The 16774-nt window shown below is 50.5% G+C and overlaps 2 protein-coding genes and 1 long non-coding RNA gene across 8 annotated transcripts in view; 2 read left to right on the top strand and 1 right to left on the bottom strand.

The window, feature by feature from the left end:
- The window catches only part of LOC101942995 (zinc finger protein 436-like), a 194096-nt gene that overhangs the window by 32260 nt on the left and 145062 nt on the right, over window positions 1–16774 (top strand). The gene's annotated exons all lie outside the window — the stretch shown is intronic.
- LOC122172825 (uncharacterized) lies at window positions 4812–9845 on the top strand. Of its 3 annotated transcripts, none has more exons than XR_010591432.1 (3): window positions 4842–5081; window positions 6017–6325; window positions 6429–9845. It is a non-coding gene; the product is annotated as an uncharacterized LOC122172825 (long non-coding RNA). The 3 variants fall into 3 exon arrangements; XR_010591431.1 differs by having other exon boundaries at window positions 6399–9845; XR_010591430.1 differs by lacking the exon at window positions 6429–9845 and having other exon boundaries at window positions 4812–5081; window positions 6017–6400.
- LOC135974204 (small ribosomal subunit protein bS16m-like) lies at window positions 9584–15731 on the bottom strand. 3 transcript variants are annotated; one of them, XM_065561252.1, is made up of 4 exons: window positions 15448–15731; window positions 11820–11850; window positions 11189–11449; window positions 9584–9870 (listed from the first exon to the last, which is right to left on the bottom strand). In XM_065561252.1, the coding sequence occupies exons 2-4, from the start codon at window positions 11830–11832 to the stop codon at window positions 9755–9757; spliced, it is 390 nt and encodes a 129-aa protein (XP_065417324.1). In that variant the 5' UTR covers window positions 11833–11850; window positions 15448–15731; the 3' UTR covers window positions 9584–9754. The 3 variants fall into 3 exon arrangements, with proteins under 3 accessions (XP_065417324.1, XP_065417325.1, XP_065417323.1); XM_065561253.1 differs by lacking the exon at window positions 15448–15731 and adding an exon at window positions 14695–14851; XM_065561251.1 differs by lacking the exon at window positions 15448–15731 and having other exon boundaries at window positions 11820–11886.

Here is a 16774-nt window from a genome sequence, read left to right as displayed (position 1 = left end):
GCGCTGCGGGGAAGCGCCCAGCCGGGGGCGCAGGGTCTGGGAGGCTGCCCGGCAAACCGTGAAGCCGGTAGCGCTCGGGCTTTGGGCAGCCCCCATGCCTCTGGACCCTGCGCCACCGGAGCCCGGGAGGGGAAGTGCCCGGCCAGCGGCTGGGGTCCGGAGGCAAGGGGGCTGCCTGAAGCCCATAGCGCTCGGGCAGCTTGGCTCTTAAACAGAGCCGAAGAGTCAGGGGAGGAGCACAGCAGCCGCGGGAGGGGAAGTGCCCGGCCGGTGGTATTTTTCCCCGACATGTTCGGCTTTTTGGCAATTCCCCCCGGATGGGGATTTGAGTGCCGAGAAGCCGGACATGTCCGGGAAAAACTGGACGTATGGTAACCCTACAGTTGAGCAGTCTCAGATACCATCGCCAGAATCAAGGATGTCTGGGCCCTGTTAATTCAGCCCCATGCGTCTGAGCCTTGCTATATTATCTCCAGTGACAGGATCACACACTGCAGCGCTCATTAACACAGGACCCTGCCTCATTCAGGGTACATCTACCCTGCAGAGCCCCCAAAACACCACAAAAACCACTGCAGCGAGTCTCAGGGCCTGGGGCTAAAATAGCAGTGTCTAGGCTCGGGCTGGAGCTGGGGTCTGAGATCCTCCCCCCTTGCCAAGTTTCAAAGCCCAGGGTCCCACCTGAACCCAAACTCCCACATTGCTATTTTAGCCCCAAAGCCAAGTCAAACGGCCTGTGCTCTGAGATCCCCGACTCGGGTCTCTATTTGCAATGTAGACGAACTCTGCGAATGTTAATCTCTGAAGTCTCTGAGGGAGTGAACATGTCCCTGACCCATCTCTGGAATTCAGTGGCTCCTCTTGACTTGCCCCAGGGTGGTAATGGGGCTGTGTGTGAACATGGCAAATCACCCCAAACAAACACTCTCCCCTCTCTGCTCTGTCTTAATTACTCTGGGCAAAAAAAAACCTGATTCCCTCCCACAACCCGGGTGTGGGGTGTGTTACATTTTCTCTGTCTATGCCCCAAATTGCTCCTTTTTCTTCTCTGTTTGTGGTGCTGGAAACTTTCAAACTGAAATCCATGTTCTGGGGCTTCCCTGCACCCTTGTCCGGGCTGAGCTGTGACCTGCAGACTCGGAAATAACAACACTTAGATAAAACCCTTCTTCAGTTTGAGGCTCTGCCACATCCCGGGTGCAGTCCAGGCCGGGCAGAGCAGACATGCCAGCTCTCGCAAACTGATCCCGAGTCACAATTCCTGAGTCAAATTAAGCCCCCCTCAGAGATCTCCTGGGAGAACTCTCTCTCACATGGCAGGATTCTTTTCCCACCTGAGGCACATTCTTAAAATGGGTTTCCAGCCAAACAGGAGTGACCTGCCCTACACAAAGGAACGTGCTTCCTCCATGAGGCAGTTACTGCCACAGCACTTGGAAAGACAATGAGAGATCTCTTACAGCGCAGGGAAACAAAGCTAGCAAGGGGCGGGGGGAGGGAGATCTTCAGCTAAGATAGAAAGAAGCGGGGAGGAGCCAAACGGGGGGAAAAAATTCTGACATCTGAGAGTTCTAAAAGTGAGGCTTCAATTTTACTTACAAATCCTGTCAGCTGCCCCAGATGAGGCAGGGTTCCAGCTGCCAGGCCCAGGTGGCTGTTCCCCTGCTGTCCTGGGACGTGGGAGAGGGGCCCCCACTGCAGCCCCCCTGTGACGGTGCCCCCATAAGCCTTTATGGGAATATGCTTATGAATGTATCTATGACATAACTGGAATATGTTTTATGCTACATATGCCATGTAACATATCTCTGTAAAGGTTATAATCTACTGAATATGTTCATCCTATTTGTATACATGTGTCATTGTATTAGAAGTTATGAATATTGTCTGTTTACTTGTTTGATTTAAATAACCTTAGTAAGGCATTTGGTCAGTTTCTTTAGAAAGGAATGTGCAAATTAAGTGCCCAATCAAGAAGCACTTAAGGGACAATGGATTTTGGGAGGCTCCAATCCACACAAGACGTCTACATGGGGACATTCAAGGTAGCAGGTAAGCAATGGCTGCTGCCTGTAAAAACTGAGTCATGCATGGACATGTGACTTGCCCATGTGACTCCAAAACTCCATCTTGGAGCTGGACTTAGCATAGGAGAGAGGAAGGGGTCTCCACCCACAAGAGAAAGTCTAGTTAAACCCCTGGAAGAACCCTCCATTTTGTCTTCAGATGGCTCAAGAAATAGCCTCTCCACCCCCAAGGATACCTGAAAGAAACTGGAACAAAGGACAGTAACTACAGGGGGTGTGAATGATTGCTGGACCCAGACTAGAAGGAGACTAGTCTGTAAAAGGAAGCTTACTGTGTGAGGTTTTTATCTGTATTCATTTTTTTCACTGTATTAGACATAGACTTGTGTGTTCTATTTTATTTGTTTGGTAATTCACTTTGTTCTGTCTGCTATTACTTGGACCCACTTAAATCCTACTTTCTGTATTTAATAAAATCACTTTTTACTCCATTACATGCGTCTGATGAAGTGGGTATTCACCCACGAAAGCTTATGCTCCAGTACATCTGTTAGTCTATAAGGTGCCACAGGACTCTTTGTCACTTTTTACTTATTACTCTTATAACCCAGAGTATGTATTAATACCTGGACGGGGAGAAAACAGCCGTGCATATCTCTCTATCACTGTTATAGAGGGCGAACAATCTATGAGTTTATCCTGTATAAGCTTTATACAGAGTAAAACGGATTTATTTGGGGTTTGGACCCCATTGGGAATTGGGCATCTGAGTGTTAGACAGGCACATTTCTTAAGCTGCTTTCAGTTTAAGCCTGCAGTTTGTGGGACGTGGTTCAGACCTGGGTCTGGGTTTGCAGCAGGCTAGTGGATCTGACTCAAACCAGGCAGGGCACTGGAGTCCCGAGCTGCCAGGGCAGGAAAACGGGGGCAGAAATAGTCTTGGCACATCAGTTGGCAGCCCCTAGGGGGTTCTGTGATCCAATCCATCACCCCCCCCATCCTGGGATGGGTGAAGAACCCTAAGGAGCAGAGATGAGGCTGGGGGCTGCAGGGAGCTGAACTGAGGCAGGTGGGGGCTGATGGGGTGGGGTGGGGGGGGCTGCATTGGTGGGGGGTTCTGAGCAGATGGGGTGAGTGCTGGGAGGGTGCACTGAGTGGGGCGGGGGTCAGTGGGGTGGGGTACTGGAGTGATGGGGTGGTGATGATGGCGGCTGGGGGATTGAACTGGGGGGGTGAATTGAGGGGTTGGGTGGGGACAGAACTGATGGGGGGTTGGGGCGACAGGATTAATTGCTGGGCAGGAGACAGGCACTTGTGGGGCTGCAATCTCCCATAGCAGGGACCAAAATCACCTTCTCCAGTATGTGAGTGAGCGGGCGACACTAATTCTCACATCGCACACCCTAAGCTCTGATGGGCAGGGGAGGGGAGTTCAAACAAGACTGACCTACAAACTCAGTATAAACTTTTATTAAAATCTCATTATTTTGGGGGGTCGGACTCATGATTTTTGATCTCCCCAAATTGGCAACACTGCATTGATGGGCAGAGAGAGGTAGCAAATTATGACAGGACACTGTTGCCTGATTTTAGGAGGTTAATATTATCAGTTAGATAATATGGGTTATAGGCTCGCCAATTGATCAGATCAGAAGATAAGAAGTTTCTTGTCCCAGAATGAGTCTACACAGAGTTTGTGAGGACCCTCGGGATGTACGACAAGGACACTCACACTGAGACAAATGTAGTCTTAAAGACTTTTATAGAGATAAATGGAATAGTAATCAAACAGCAATCAAGTGGTAATAATGATCAGAGTTACAAAGGCAATAATGTTGGTCTAGAGATACATGTGATATTATTAATTAATATACTCAAAATCTTGCATTATAACCAGGGCTGCCGACAGAATTGCCGGGCCCCTGGGCAAAGGCGGGGGACGGCTTTGGGCCCCTGGAAGGGGCGGGGCCTCAGGCAGAAGGGGCGGGGCTGCAGGGGCTAGCTGGTAGCCTCCCTTTTGCCCCCCTCCCCCATCAGCAGCACTTTGCCTTAGAACAACATACCGGATGTGGCCTGTAGGTCCCTTGCATTGCAGCCAAAAATACTCTAATATAAATCTCTAAACATATTATAACCTGTTATAATAAAACAAATAGTCAAACCCATAAGAAAAGATATATAGGCAAGTAAGCAGGCTAGCCATAGGCTTCAATATCTCCAATCTATCACAACTCTCTACCCTGGTCTAGGAGATAGGGGAAGGTAGAGAACGGGGAAAGGTCATTGTGTAGGGAATGTCCCCAGCCATCAGAATTGACCAGCCCTGGACCAAAGGATGGAGAGAGGCCGAGACGGGAAAACGATGCTAGACGAACCCCATGCATCACAGTCTGTTACCCTGGGAGCAGAAAGTGGGGAAAGGAGAGAGGTACGAAACGGTGGTGGGAATGTCTCCACAGCAAACTGCAGCGCGTGGGCTCTCAGCTTCCCCGCTCCTTCCCCCTCCCTTCCTGGGGCTGGCGGCCAAGGGCATGCTGGGAAATGGAGTTCCGTCCGGCGCTCGCTGGGGCAGGGAGCTGGCCAAGGAACTACAGCTCCCAGGGCCCCGCGGGGTCTGAGCGCCCAGGGGGATCCCCGCTCCTTCCCCCTCCCTTCCTGGGGCTGGCGGCCAAGGGCATGCTGGGAAATGGAGTTCCGTCCGGCGCTCGCTCGGGGCAGGGAGCTGGCCAAGGAACTACAGCTCCCAGGGTCCCGCGGGGTCTGAGCGCCCAGGGGGATCCCCGCTCCTTCCCCCTCCCTTCCTGGGGCTGGCGGCCAAGGGCATGCTGGGAAATGGAGTTCCGTCCGGCGCTCGCTGGGGCAGGGAGCTGGCCAAGGAACTACAGCTCCCAGGGTCCCGCGGGGTCTGAGCGCCCAGGGGGATCCCCGCTCCCAGGCCCGCTCCAGCGATGGGCCCCCCCGAGCTGGGTCCGGGTGACTCCGGGCCTGTCCCGGATCGGACGCTGCCGCCGCTGTGAGCCGGCCCCGGCCCCGGCTGGGAGCTGCTGCCCCCGGGTGTGTGCGGGGAGAGCCCGGCACTAGCCCCCGTGCCCGGCCGGGGGGTGTCTCCAGCCGGGCCCCGCCCCGGCCCGCCCCGGCCCCAGGGAGCGAGAGACCCGGGGACAGGGACTGGGGGCGGCCCCGGCACAGCTGGGAGCCGGGGGGCAGCGAACGTGTCCGCGGCCAGAGGCGGCACTGGGGGGGGGTGCAATCAGAGGCTGGCGATGGGGGGCAGGGGGAGGCTGGCGATGGGGGGCGGGGGAGGCTGGCAATGGGGGGCGGGGGAGGCTGGCAATGGGGGGCGGGGGAGGCTGGCCATGGGGGGCGGGGGGTGCATGGAGAGGATTCCCTGCATCTGCCTACCCCTCCTTCACGTCACAGGCTCTGTCCCACGTTTCTTCATCTCGCCCAGCCGGGGCTCTGTGTGCCCTCTGTCCCTCCCATCCCATCCAGAAGTTCTGTAGCCTCCTCTCCCCAGACCAGGGTCCCCCCTTCTCCCCACCATTATTTCTTCTCTTTCTGTCTGAGAGAGGTGTCATTTGGGGCGTCACCATTTTAAAATTCTTTTGGGAAGATGAACAAAGCAGAGATTCCCCCAGCCTTGGAGTGACTGAGTAGGACCTCTCTTCGTTCAGCCAGTTATTACTAGACAATGTTGCCTCCCCTAATTATCAAAAGCTTTACTACTGAGTCGACTGTCTTTATTGGCAATAACATTCTAATTAATATCTACTCCATTTAACTGTATGACGATTGCCCATCCGCTGTCTAACTCTTGCTTTGGTATAACTCGAATAGTAAAGGGACAAAGTAAACAATTTATTTCTGAATACTGCCTTGAGCCTGATCAGACAGTCCCCTTGTGAGAGGGATGCAAGGATCCAGGTTTATAAACCAGACTTCTGTCTTTAATTCCTGTCACACTAGAAATAATTTTGTTTTTTAAACAGGAGAATAAACCATCCCTCATTCAGACTGGTCCAGAAGCAACCCTGCAGACCCACCTCCTTGTATTTGAGGCTGAGAAATCCAGAAAAGAAAACCGTGTTGTGTTTTTAGAAACTAGAAAGGAACTCTTCCCGAAGCCCACATACAAATGAACTTTTAATTTGCTCCTTTCATATTTAAGGGGACAGAATAAAAACTGGTCCCAGTTCCCAGGGAAATCATGTCTTGTTTATACTAATCTGGAATATAGCTGGGGATGGGCACTATCTAAAATCAAATTTTGCCTACTACAAATCTGTAAAATGCAAAAGGTTGGTTTATAGAATTTTCTATATCGTTTCATTATTTGTTTTGGATAAAGAAAATATTAAAAATCATCTTCAGTATTTGTGTCTATCCTGGTTTCCTTTAAAGGACACGAAGCTTATTCTTCAGCAGCACTTCACTTAACCCTTCAGTTCTCTGCCCTGAGAAACCAGCAGTTCGAGGTACAACGGCAAAGGGTTTGACAGCTGGAAGTCAGTTTAAATCAGCATTTCTCGCATGCAGCCACTAGGGGCTTTTTGTGCAGTCAGAACAGCCTCCTGGGCAGTGATGGAGAGGCCAAAGCATCAGCCTCGCCCCCTCCCTCCCTGTTGCTCCTGCACTGCCTCTGGAGACAGATGGGGCACAATGCTGCAGGAGCAAGGCGAGTCCTTGACCCACCTGTGGGGTGGGCAGGGCACGTTGGGGCTTGGGCTTCAGCCCTAGGGGAGAACCTGGCCGCAGGGTTTCAGCCGCACGGTTTGAGCCCCGGGCTCTGACTGTGCAGCAGGGGGGCACTGACCTCTGGCTTCGGCCATGTGTCCTTGGCCCTGGGCGCTAACCCCGGCCGTGCAGCAACAAGCGCTGGCTCCAGGCTCTGGCTGTGTAGTGGCAGTTGCTGGCCTCAGTCACCAAGCCCCAGCCCCAGCCCCGTGGTGGTGGGTGTTGATTGACAGCTCCAGCCACGCAGCAGCAGCCAGCGACCCTGGGCTCCGGCCACTCACTCTGGACCCCGTGGGAGCTGACCCCCAGCTCCGGCCATACGGCAGCGGGGCTCCCCCTTCCCCTGATGCCTCACAACCATGCAAATATCGCTTTTCCCAGCACACTTACTAGCTCCCTGGGAGGCTGGGAAAAGTGATACTTGCCTGTTTGTTAATATCACTTTTCCTAGCCTCCCAGCGAGCTACTGAGTGTGCTGTGAAAAGCACTCTTAAACACACAAATATCATTTTTCACCTTATTTTTATTATTGTCTGAAAAAACCCGACATAAATAAATGACAATGATTTGGACACGTGTATGTGCATATTTATTTGTTTTTCCTAAAGTTTAAGTATTTTAGGGAAAAGTGTCGGAGCAGCCACCAGCAAGAATTGGTGGTCACACGCTGAGGCCACACAAGACTGTGTTGTGAGAACCCCTGGTTTAAATGTACTCCCAGGCGAAATCCAAACCCGCCATGTCTGCCTGAACCTTTGCAGGCAGGACTTCAGGTATCACCCAAAAGATCTTATTTGTCTGTGGTTCCATGTGTACATTTGCTCAGATTTTACTTCTCCATTAAAAAAGTAACCAATTCCCAGCTGCCTGTCAGCTGAGAGCTGGCTGAGTTGCCATGGTTTGCAGTAGGGGTGTGGTGCCAAGGGAGCAACACATAGGCCTGCAATGAATCTCAAGTGCCTCCATCTTGCCTGGCTCTTCTCAGCCCTTTCTCTTGCTCTGAGCTGCCCTCCTTTTGGGCCCCCACCAACTTCCTCAGGTGCAGGAACAGCAGCAGATTCATCTTGGAGCAATAGCTGAGGACGGCGACTTTTCTGTCAGCACTACAGTGGACTATTGCATTGTGGGCTTCTTAAATAAGCAGGAGACTGTGATCTTCAAAAAGAATACGGAGTATTTGTGGCACCTTAGAGACTAACAAATTTATTTGGGCATAAGCTTTCGTGGGCTAGAACCCACCCTAAAAGTGGCCTTTCTTCAACAAAAAAAACCTTCAAAAACAGACTCCAATGAGAAACTGCAGAACTGGAATTAATTTGCAAACTGGACACCATTAAATCTGGCTTGAATAAAGACTGGGAGTGGATGGGTCACTACACAAACTAAAAACTATTTCCCCGTGCTAATTCCCCCCCCCCGTTACTCACACCTTGTCAACTGTTTGAAATGGGTCATCCTTGATTACCACTACAAAAGCAATTTTTCCTCCTGCTGCTAATAGCAGACTTTAATTGGTTTGTCTCGTTAGAGTTGGTACAGCAACCCCCATCTTTTCATGTTCTCTGTGTATATGCATCTTCCTACTGTATTTTCCACTCCATGCATCTGATGAAGTTGGTTTTAGCCCACGAAAGCTTATGCTCAAATAAATTTGTTAGTCTGTAAGGTGCCACAAGTACTCCTGTTCTTTTTGCTGATACAGACTAATACAGCTACCACTCGGAAACCTGTGATCTTCAAGTGAGTGTGTCTCAGTTTTGTTACGTCAAGTGCTTTAAAAGGTGTGATGTGCTGTACTGTGTGGGCTGAGAAAGATCTTATGTGCTCCCCATAATTAATTCTGAGATTTGCACTGTGGCGCTAAGGCTTTTGGGGTGACGGTTCCATGACTCAAACTCAGTGGCTTTGTTTGGCTACCAGAGTCTGAGGTTGGTGATCTTTGGGGATGGTACAAGCCTTACCTAAGACATTTAAGCGAGTTAGAATGTGGATGGAAGACGATAGAATGAATGATGTACGAGTTCCTCCAAGTAACAGTGATAACTGTCTGCCTCTGACCACAGCTCAATTCTTATTGTGCTTATCACACTGGAATACGAATGGCTGCTAGTGGTGGCTGATAACCTATGAACATCGTGTAGTAATTCCTGGATTTGTACATGATTGTTTTAGCTGGACTCATGTATAACGTTTGAACAAATACTGTTCAGGGAGAAAGGTATAAAAACACCCAAGTATTTGCTGTGCTTAGAGTGGTGATGTTCTGTGGGATACCTTCTGGAAGAACAGTAGTGTGGGTAAATAATTCTGGTCACATTCAGTGCTGCACCCCGCATCGAAAAAAAGATTTTCTGCTGCTTACGCTATTTGCAGCTTAATTGGGTGAAGATAAAGAAGCAACAGTGGCCAATTCTGAGTGCCCCTCCTCTGCCCAAAATCTTGAAATAGTTAACTGTAAAATTAAAAACCAACTATGGCTTAAGTCATGGTAAGATTACTTTTAGAAGGACGCCTACAGGGGCACCCAGCACAACTTCCTATACATTAGACTCTGATGACAGTCAGTAACACTCTCCACCTCCACACTAGAGCTATTTAGAAAACAGGAGTTTGTGTTCAATTTGTATAAATGCTGTAATCTGGAAGGCCCAGATCCACAAAGCTATTTTGGTTCTTGACTTCCATTGGATTTCAGTGGAATTTAGGAGCCTACATTTTACCTCTGTGGATCTGGGCCTAAGTAATCGCAGTTTGACATAAACATGAATGATTACTTCTTATTTTGACACAAATTATTAATTAACAAATGAGGACAATCAGAATCCTTGTCTGAGGCCTCCTAAAGCCTCAAAATACTTTAATGTTCTTATGAAATAATTCACATCCACTATCGGTTTTCCCTGTAGTAAATATATTGTCTTTTGAGCTGGCACACTGTTCTGATCCTTGTCTGTACAGTAATCTTTTGAGTAATTCAGTTAAGACAGATGTTATCAATCACCTGGAGTTTCTTCCTCAGAAGCTGTTATGGCCTTCAAGGCTCTTCTCTTCCTTAATCTTTCTGCATTTGTGATTGTCATAGGATGCAATGGGAAAAATCCAGAAAGACCTGAAAGATTATTTATGTTTATAGCTGGAGTTGCAATATTACTGTTCTAGTCTCAGAGATTCAAAGGCTAGAAGGGAGCATTGTGATGATCTCATCTGACCTCCTATATAACACATGCTATAGAACAGGGATCTCAAACTCAAATGACCACGAGGGCCACATGAGGACTAGTACATTGGCCGCATTACTGACACCTCCCCCCACACTGCCCTCAGCCCCGCCCCCACTCCACCCCTTCTATGAGGCCCTGCCCCTGCCCTGCCCCCATTCCAACCCCTTCCCCAAATTCCCCACCCCAACTCCGCCCCCTCCCTGCCCCCAGGGGGTACAGGAGGGGTGTGGCGGGGGCTCAGGGCAGGGAGTTGGGGTGTGGGGTGCAGCAGGGGGTTGGGGTGCAAGAGGGGTGCAGCAAGGGGTCAGAGCAGGGGTGAGGCAAGGGGTTCGGCTGCAGGAAGGGTTCAGGGGGCAGGCTCTGGCCCAGTGTGCACCGGGGGCAGGGCAGACTCCCTGCCTGCCTGCCTGGCCTGCCCTGCTCCCGTGCCGCTCTGGGAAGCGGTCGGAACCTGGGGAAGAGGGACACAAGGGTCTAGGTGTTGCTGTTGCTTCAGGCACCGCCCCCTGCAGCTCCCATTGGCTGGGAATGGGGAACTATGGCCAATGGGAGTTGCTGGGGGCGCTGCCTGAAGCAAGAGTAACACACAGACCCATGTGCCCCCCCCTTTCCCCACCTTCCAGCCGTTTCCCGGAGTGGCGCGGGGGCAGGGCAGGCCAGACAGGCAGGCAGGGAGCCTGCCCTGCCCCCGGTGCACGTCGGTCCGGAGCCGCTCTAGGTAAACGCTGGGGGGGGCGCGTGAGGAGCTCGCAGGCCGCAGAAAATAACCCCGCGGGCCACGTGTTTGAGACCCCTGCTATACAACTACCCCAAAATAATTCTTAGGAGTATATATTTTAGAAAAACACCCAATCTTGAGTTAAATTGTCAGTGATGGAGAATCCACCACAAGCCTGGGTAAAGTGTTCCAATAGTTAATGAGACTTTTAAGAAGTGAGAGTAATTGTCTCTCTCACCCACCCTCTAGTGACTTGAAGTGCCTTTTACTGCTGTCTCGGCCAGCTCAGTGTCTCCATAAATGAGACCATCCCATTTCCTGTGGCCAAAAGAAGGGTGATTGCATATATACACATTTTCAAGAATTCATGCAAAGAAATGAAGAAAGGGTCTTTGGTACTCCAAATACGCAGAGGATCACCTAGGAAAATCTATTGTCGTTTAAGCGAAATAAGCAAATAGTTCAGATGAAAAAACACGTTAAGTTACCTAGAAGTTTTTCAACTGGTTTTGTGATGTGTGCTCCACAACCAATCCAGTGTTTGAGTCTCTCGATGTTCAAGCCAACCAGCTTTTCGTTGTGGCCATTTGGAAGCGGGTCATAACAGCCCACTTGCTCCAAATACTTGCTGTCCCGAGCTCGCTTGTTATATGCGACCACTATACGGAAGAAGGGTCTGTTGGCACAGCCACCAAGAGCCAATCGGATAGCTACGTGTCCTCCATGATAATTTTTCATAAGGAGGTGAGCTGAAGGAAAGATCAACAGGTATCACAAGAGATTTGATTATAACAGATGTGTATAGACGTCTAGCCAAAAAATTCCAAAAGGCCTTAGAGAAAAGTTTGGTTTCACTTAAAATCAATAAAACTGCTGTAACCGTCCCTTACACACCAACAGTAGATTATTCTTTATGATGGAACTGACATCTGTACCTGCCATGAGATTGCTTTAAGACCTCAATTTATTTACAATAAATAAGACAGATTTGCTTTACCAACCCTTAAGAGAGTTCCGCGGAGAAGGCTGCACATTCTCCACTAACTGTGATTGATTTAGAGGGATGCAGAAACTAGGAGTCTGTGCGTGCAACCCTTAACAAGCCCTATCTGCACTTACCAAGGTGCACCATGATGACTCTTGCCAGCACCTGAAAGAGGAAAAAGACCATGAATGAATCCCCTGCCACTCCCAAACACGGGGCCAGCCCACTGCAGCTGTGAATGCTATAGGGTAGACATAGCCTTAGTTGACCGAGATGAGTTATAACTGAAAGTTATAGTTTGAAAATCCTGAGGGAAACATGGGAGTGGTTTTTTTTTTGGTTGTTTCTTTGTTTTAAATGGAGATATCCTATCTCCTAGAACTGGATTGGACCTTGAAAGGTCATCGAGTCCAGCCCCCTGCCTTCACTAGCAGGACCAAGTACTGATTTTGCCCCAGATCCCTAAGTGGCCCCCTCAAGGATTGAACTCACAAGCCTAGGTTTAGCAGGCCAATGCTCAAATCACTGAGCTATCCCTTCCCCCGTGAGCTATCCCTGAGTTGCAAGCCCTGCCCTGACCCCTATAGAGTCTGTCTCTCATGACCCACTGGCCATGGCGATCCTGGGAATGGAAGTTTCAAAGCACCTGCCCCTGCTCCCACTTTTGTGGTTTGGGGTTTAGGTAACTTTCAACCTCTTAGGAGCACAGGCAAAATTAAAAGCATTTTTTTTCCTGGTAGCCCTGATAGGCAGCAGCTTCACTGCCTCACCCTGCTTGCCTGTCTGTTTCAATAGCTTTGTTGCTAGGCGAATGCCAACAAGTGCCACATGAGTACATAAAATCACTTGTCATTTTAAGGTAAGAATTAGCTTCCACATTAAATTGGTGTCCTGAGGATCTGGCGTTTTTATATATTAGGGCTGTCAATTAATTGCAGTTAACTCACACGATTAACTCAAATCAATTGTGATTAATTGCACTTATAACAACAGAATACCAATTGAAATGTATTAAATATTTTTGGACACATTTTCAATACTGATTTCAATTACAACATAGAATACAAAGTACACAGTGCTCACTTTATATTATTATTTTTTATTACAAACATATGCACTGTAAAAATGATACAACAAAAGAAATAGTATTTTTCAATTCACCTCATACATACTAGGAGGGTGGTGAAGCACTGGAATGGGTTCCCTAGGGAGGTGGTGGAGTCTCCTTCCTTGGAGGTTTTTAAGGCCCGGCTTGACAAAGCCCTGGCTGGGATGATTTAATTGGGGATTGGTTCTGCTTTGAGCAGGGGGTTGGACTAGATACCTCCTGAGGTCTCTTCCAACTCTGATCTTCTCCGATAAGTACTGAAGTGCAAACTCTTTATTGAGAAAGTGTAACAAATGCAGCGGGGGGAGTTTGGTTGCATAACTGCACTCAAAAACAAAACAGTGTAAAACTTGAGAGCCTACAAGTCCACTCAGTCCTACTTCTTATTCTGCGAATCACTAAGAGAAACAAGTTTGTTTACATTGATGGGAGCTACTGCTGCCTGCTTATTTACAAAAAGAACAGGAGTACTTGTGGCACCTTAGAGACTAACAAATTTATTAGAGCATAAGCTTTCGTGGACTACAGCCCACTTCTTCGGATGCATATAGAATGGAACATATATTGAGGAGATATATATACACACATACGGAGAGCATAAACAGGTGGGAGTTGTCTTACCAGACGAGTACCCAGAAGTCACCTCCTACAAGACAGGCCCAACAAAGAAAATAACAGAACACCACTAGCTGTCACCTTCAGCCCCCAACTAAAACCTCTCCAGCGCATCAGCAGAGATCTACAACCTATCCTGAAAGATGATCCTTTACTCTCACAGATCTTGGGAGACAGACCTGTCCTCGCTTACAGACAACCCCCCAACCTAAAGCAAATACTCACCAGCAACCACACATCACTGAACAAAACCACTAACCCAGGAACCTATCTGTGTAACAAACCCCGATGCCAACTCTGTCCACATATCTATTCAAGTGACATCATCATAGGACCTAATCACATCAGCCATACCAACAGGGGCTCATTCACCTGCACATCTACCAATGTGATATAGGCCATCATGTGCCAGCAATGCCCCTCTGCCATGTACATTGGCCAAACCGGACAGTCTCTATGCAAAAGAATTAATGGACACAAATCTGACATCAGGAATCAAAATACTCAAAAACCAGTGGGAGAACACTTTAACCTGTCTGGTCATTCAGTGACAGACCTGTGGGTGGCTATATTACAACAGAAAAACTTCAAAAACAGACTCCAACGAGAGACTGCTGAGCTGGAATTGATATGCAAACTAGACACAATCAGCTCTGGATTGAATAAGGACTGGGAATGGCTGAGCCATTACAAACATTGAATCTATCTCCCCTTGTAAGTATGCTCACACTTCTTATCAAACTGTCTCTACTGGGCTATCTTGATTATCACTTCAAAAGTTTTTTTTCTCTTAATTAATTGGCCTCTCAGAGTTGGTAAGACAACTCCCACCTGTTTATGCTCTCTGTATGTGTGTATATATATCTCCTCAATATATGTTCCACTCTATATGCATCCGAAGAAGTGGGCTGTAGTCCACGAAAGCTTATGCTCTAATAAATTTGTTAGTCTCTAAGGTGCCACAAGTACTCCTGTTCTTTTTGCAGATACAGACTAACACGGCTGCTACTCTGAAACCTGCTTATTTACAATGTCACCTGAAAGTGAGAACAGACGTTCGCATGGCACTTTTGTAGCCAGCGTTGCAAGATATGCCAGATATGCTAACATTCGTATGCCCCATCATGTATTGTGTTGTAATTGAAATTAATATAGTTGAAAATGTAAACATCCAAAATATTAAAAATAAATGGTATTCTATTGTTGTTTAACAGCACAGTTAATCGCTTGACAGCCCTAATATATATATATACACCCCCCCCACACACAAACACAATGAAAATTACTTGACTGGGTTGTAGTAATTGTTATTCTTGAGTATTAACTTGTTCAGGGAATCCTCAAATCTTGCTGCCCATTGCAAGCAGTGTAAGAACGAGCATTGCCAACGACTCCCAGTTCACAGGAAGTGTCTGTGTGTGTGTGTGTGGGGGGGGGTCTGTGGGGATGGGCAGCTGTGTGTGGGGGGGTGGGGGTCTGTGTCTGTGTGAGAGTCGGTGTGTGTGTGTGTGTGTGTGTGTCCGTGTGGGGGGTCTGTGTTGGGGAGTGTCTGTGTCTGGGGGGGTTGTGTGTGTGTCTGTGTGTGTGGGGAGGCGTGTGGGGGGGCAGTGTCTGTGTGTGTGTCGTGGGGGGGCGTCGGTGTGTCTGTGGGGTGTGTGTGTGTGGGGTGACAGTGTCTGTGTGTGTGGGGGGTGTGTGGGGTGTCGGTATGTCTGTGTGTGGGGGGGTCTGTGTGTGTGGGGGGGCGGTGTGGGTGTCTGGGGGGTTGTGTCTGTATCTGTGTGTGTGTGGGGGCAGTGTCTGTGTGGGGGGTCTGTGAGGGTGTGTGTCTGTCTGTGTGTGTGTGGGGGGGTCTGTGGGGGTGGGCGGCTGTGTGTGGGGGGGTGGGGGAGTCTGGAGGGGGAGGGGCCGGAACGCGACTCCCCGGCTCCGGCGCTCCCGAGCAGTCCCGCTGTGACGGGCCGAGGGAGGCTCCCGGCGCTCCCCGCTCGCGGCTCGGACCCGCCCCGGCCGCGCTGCTCCCGCCCCCCCCGCGTTACCTGCTCGGCCCGGCTGGGCGCCTCTCCCGGCGCACGCGCTGAGCCCCGCCCCCGCCGGGTCCGAACCTCACGGGCCGCCGTAGCGCGGCAGCGGGGTCCGGCTCAACGCGGCATTGTGGGAACGGAACCCTAGCGCGCCTGCGTCACGCGCCTGCATTTCCCATCGGCCCCCGCGAGGGCTTCGGCCCCAAGTTAGGCCGCTGTCTGGGGACTAGTCCCGTCAGCCACTGCGTTTCCGCCCCGTCTCTGTCGCACCGAGATGATGTCACCGCGGGCACATCCCCCCCACGTTCGGAGAGGGCCACGCACGCCCTAGCGAGAACAACCGGGGGTGAAGCCGACCAGTGCGGGTGACCCTCCATTTCCCATCAGGCAGTGCGGCTCCATTTCCCATCAGGCAGTGCGGGGCACGCGCTGTGGCTGTGGCCCGACCAGGATTTCCCGCTCTCAGAGCGAGACTGTCGCCGCAGGGACACGTGACCTCTCGGTGGCTTCCATGGGAGATGGAGTTCGCCCGCTCTAGTCCTCAGCGCATCCCCCCCAGCCCTCCCCACTGAGTGCGCCGGGTGCCCCGGGCCGTGAAACCGGGACAATGGCCAGTCCGCGCACTCCACGGGTCTTGATGGCACCTGCGTAATGAGATTATGGGGGAATAACTTCCGGTTACTGTTCCCGGGGGGACAGTATTAAACAGCACACCAGGTTAAATGAGTTCCGGTCACTGTTCCCGGGGGGAAAGTATTAAACAGCACACCAAGCTAATTGAGTTCCGGTCACTGTTCCCGGAGGGACAGTAGTAAACAGCACACCAGGTTAAATGAGTTCCGGTCACTGTTCCCGGGGGGAACGTATTAAACAGCACACCAAGCTAAATGAGTTCCGGTCACTGTTCCCGGGGGACAGTATTGAAGACCGCACCATGTTAAATAAGTTCCGGTCACTGTTCCCGGGGGGACACTAAACCGCGTACCAGGGCACTGGTACTGTATCCGGTCAGACACTACTAGAGTGACCACTCGGGCAAATAACTTCCGGTCACTGGGTTTAGTCGAACACAATTAGCGCTTCACCAGGCAACTTAACTTCGGGGGCCTGGCCGGCTCAGACTCTGCCCCGAGCGGGTGGGGCGGAGGTTGCAGGAGACGGTGGCGCCTGCGCTGATTTGCTGGCGAGAGTCACGTGTCCCGGGCCTCCGTGCAGGGCTCTCGGGTTAGTTTTAGTGTTGCGGCCTGGGGCTGTGCCACGTGGGGTGCACTGAGCATGCGCAGTAAGCGCTGCTGAAGCCCCTGCCCTTCCCCTGCCCGTACTAGCCCTACGGGTCTGGGGT

This window comes from Chrysemys picta, chromosome 11 (genome assembly GCF_011386835.1).
Source record: "Chrysemys picta bellii isolate R12L10 chromosome 11, ASM1138683v2, whole genome shotgun sequence".
Lineage (NCBI taxonomy): Eukaryota > Metazoa > Chordata > Testudines > Emydidae > Chrysemys > Chrysemys picta.
Note: the sequence above shows the minus strand (reverse complement) of the source record. Positions and strands in the feature narration are given on the sequence as shown.

Coding starts and splice junctions, on each gene's coding strand:
- LOC135974204 (XM_065561251.1), bottom strand. CDS start 11,871: ATGGTCTTTTTCCTCTTTCAGGTGCTGGCAAGAGTCATCATGGTGCAC. Junction 11,450..11,819: donor AGTCATCATGGTGCACCTTG/GTAAGTGCAGAT, acceptor TCTTTCCTTCAG/CTCACCTCCTTATGAAAAAT. Junction 9,871..11,188: donor ACCAGTTGAAAAACTTCTAG/GTAACTTAACGT, acceptor ATAATCTTTCAG/GTCTTTCTGGATTTTTCCCA.